This window comes from Microtus ochrogaster, chromosome X (assembly GCF_000317375.1).
Source record: "Microtus ochrogaster isolate Prairie Vole_2 chromosome X, MicOch1.0, whole genome shotgun sequence".
NCBI classification, from domain to species: Eukaryota; Metazoa; Chordata; class Mammalia; order Rodentia; family Cricetidae; genus Microtus; species Microtus ochrogaster.
In genome coordinates this window covers 55383635-55386140 of record NC_022026.1, presented here as the reverse complement: position 1 = coordinate 55386140, position 2506 = coordinate 55383635, and the positions used below count along the sequence as shown (strand labels likewise).

The window sequence follows — 2506 nt, the reverse complement described above, 5'->3', positions numbered from 1 at the left end:
ATTTACTATGCTTTTATTTATGCTATTTGCGCAGTGAGCATATCCACAGACAGACTTCATTACAAGACATCAGACACAAAGTTAAGACAGAATGAGTCTGTTATTTTCCCTCACTCACAATGTACTAGTTATTCCAAACTTTCAAAGAACAGCCCCTCACAATGGTATAAATCCTGTACATCCCACATGACAAATGGCCTTCATTCAATAAGGTAGCACAGCTGTTGTAGCAAATGTCAATGACGGAAGAAATAACATAAACATCTTCTCAATTATATATTTAAACATATTGTGACTCTTAATCAACAGTGTTATAAAACGAATACAAGATTACAATATCTAAAGCAAACACTATTTTGCAATTTAACAATTAGCACTCATCACAAATACCAAATACAGTGCCCTCCCCACCCTCCACATCATTTTGATTTCAGAACCCTGCCTATCTACTCCACGGAGTACTTTGGATTCTCTTTTCCACTCCTAAGGGTCTGCCTGGGATCTCTCTAGGGAGTGGAATAACCCCTAGCACCTGAATTGAGTATAGCCTCAACCTCTGCATCATCATCCGAATCCCAGTCATAGTTACATGGCCAGTCTTTGGAGCACCGGTTCCGAACTCTTGCCACAAAATGCATGACTTTCAGTTTGCTGGATTCCACGTGTGCTCGAGGGCCCCAGAAGAACTCGTACTCCACCGGACTGCTGCGGGGCACTGGTTTATAAAGCAGATACCCTCTGCGAACAAACTCTTCCGTTACGACCTTCTTCGGATCTCCAAAGATGCTGTGCTGCCTCCCAGGCTGCATCCCTAACTTCCCCAGCACTTTCCACACCAGGGCCTCCTTGGCGCTGTTGCCCATGATGAAGATGAGGGCTAATATGGACATTAGGAGACTTTTCTTGGTGCCCTGAAAACTGCTCCGCTTAACAGGCTTTTGCACTGGGGCAGTGCTTGAAGCTTCTTCAGGAGGAGTGGAGGCCTTCTCCGGAGTGCTTGTGTCTTCTTCAGGGCCGCTCAGGTAGTCTTCGGGTGTGCTGGGGACCACAGAAGCTGCCATCGGGGTCTTAGAGGCCTCTGAGGCCTGGATCTTGCGATTGTTGCGATTCTCTTCTGCTGCCTTTGCGTTCCGGCGGCGCCGACTCTTCCGTCCCCGAGGCATGGCTCCGGTCAAGCACTCAAAGCCCGCAGCAGTTCTAGAGAACAGTCGCTAGAGCGTCCGAGTAAAGCGGCGAGCCTCCGCAGGGAGAGCCGCCAAAGCGCAAACGCCAGGGGAGTCTTTGTAGCAAGGAAGCGGTCTTTCGGCCACAAAGCCCTTTCCCTGGCTATCAGACTTGCGCAAGCAGTCGCCGCCCGCACTCGCCACAGCGCCAAGCGCGCGAGAAACCGGAGCAGCATTAGCCCCGCCTCTCCTGCCACGCACACGCCAAGCACCCAAGAGGAAGTGGGACGCTCCCGCACAGGAACTTCCGCTAGCCCAAAGGAAAAGGAGCGGGCTGCATTTTGGGTCCCCCCAAGGGTAGATAAGACAGCTAAGGGTTGGCGGGGATTTGTCCTGTGCGCAGGAGAGAAGAATCTCGGTATTCTTTAGGCAGGTGCACACGTTATCCTATTGGTTCATAGGTTTTGGCAAGCAATAGGCCCTTCCATTCTCACCAAAGGCGCCGGACTGAGGGGGTGTGGGAGGGGGCGGCGGAGCATAGTCTTGCAAGGGGTCAGCTGACCCTAGCCCTCCTTGGCTGTCCTGGCTTACGCAGCACATTCATTCTCCCGCCCGGTTTTCAGAAGGCGTTTATGTGTGGCTAATTAATTCGTGGGCCCATGAGGGAGCTGAATAATAGACTTAATGACCAGAGCGGTGGGTGAGGGGAGGAGATGGGAGTGCAAAGCCAGCTAGCAGTGCTCAAGAGGTGCAGAGCCTGTACAGGGCTACGTGTTGGCCTGGGCAATTAAGCTGGGCGGTGAGAGGATCAGACTTAGATTTGCGCAGCCTCACAGAGGGGCAGAATACTTCCTGGCAGGCCACAGAGGAAGCAATTAGAATAAGAAGCAGCTGGATGAAAGTGAGCTTTAAGGCTGTTGCCATGGGGACTGAGAGACAGAAAGGCATTTGAAGGGAGACCACTGGCAGGCTTCAGACAATGGATGGGAATGGGGAGCAGGGAGATGGTAGAGTGCATTGGAGCTTAGGTTTCTAGGCCAGCGAGCCAGCAGGCATGCCTTGCCCTGTCTCCCCCGTGCACACTCTGACCTTTGTCCACTCCTTCTCTCTGCTCAGATTCCTCTGCCTGAATGTCTTCCCTCCATTCTGCACTAGCTAAGCTTCACCTGCTTGCTCACGGGCATCTTCCTTGTTTAAGTTTATTTTGGCCTTCCCCAGAGAATAATGAGTCGGTCCTTACTCCCCCAAGGAAGGCCCCATAGTTAGGCATTCTGCTTTTCTTGTGTCATTTGAAATGTGAACTTGCTCAGAGCCTGGCTCCCCCACCCCCACCCCCACCCGCA

General features: G+C 51.8%; 1 protein-coding gene across 1 annotated transcript; it reads right to left on the bottom strand.

The window, feature by feature from the left end:
- Window positions 1–1416, bottom strand: Mageh1 (MAGE family member H1). Its single transcript, XM_005358859.3, has one exon. The coding sequence runs from the start codon at window positions 1161–1163 to the stop codon at window positions 507–509; it is 657 nt and encodes a 218-aa protein (XP_005358916.1). The 5' UTR covers window positions 1164–1416; the 3' UTR covers window positions 1–506.
- Window positions 1417–2506: the final 1090 nt, after the last annotated feature.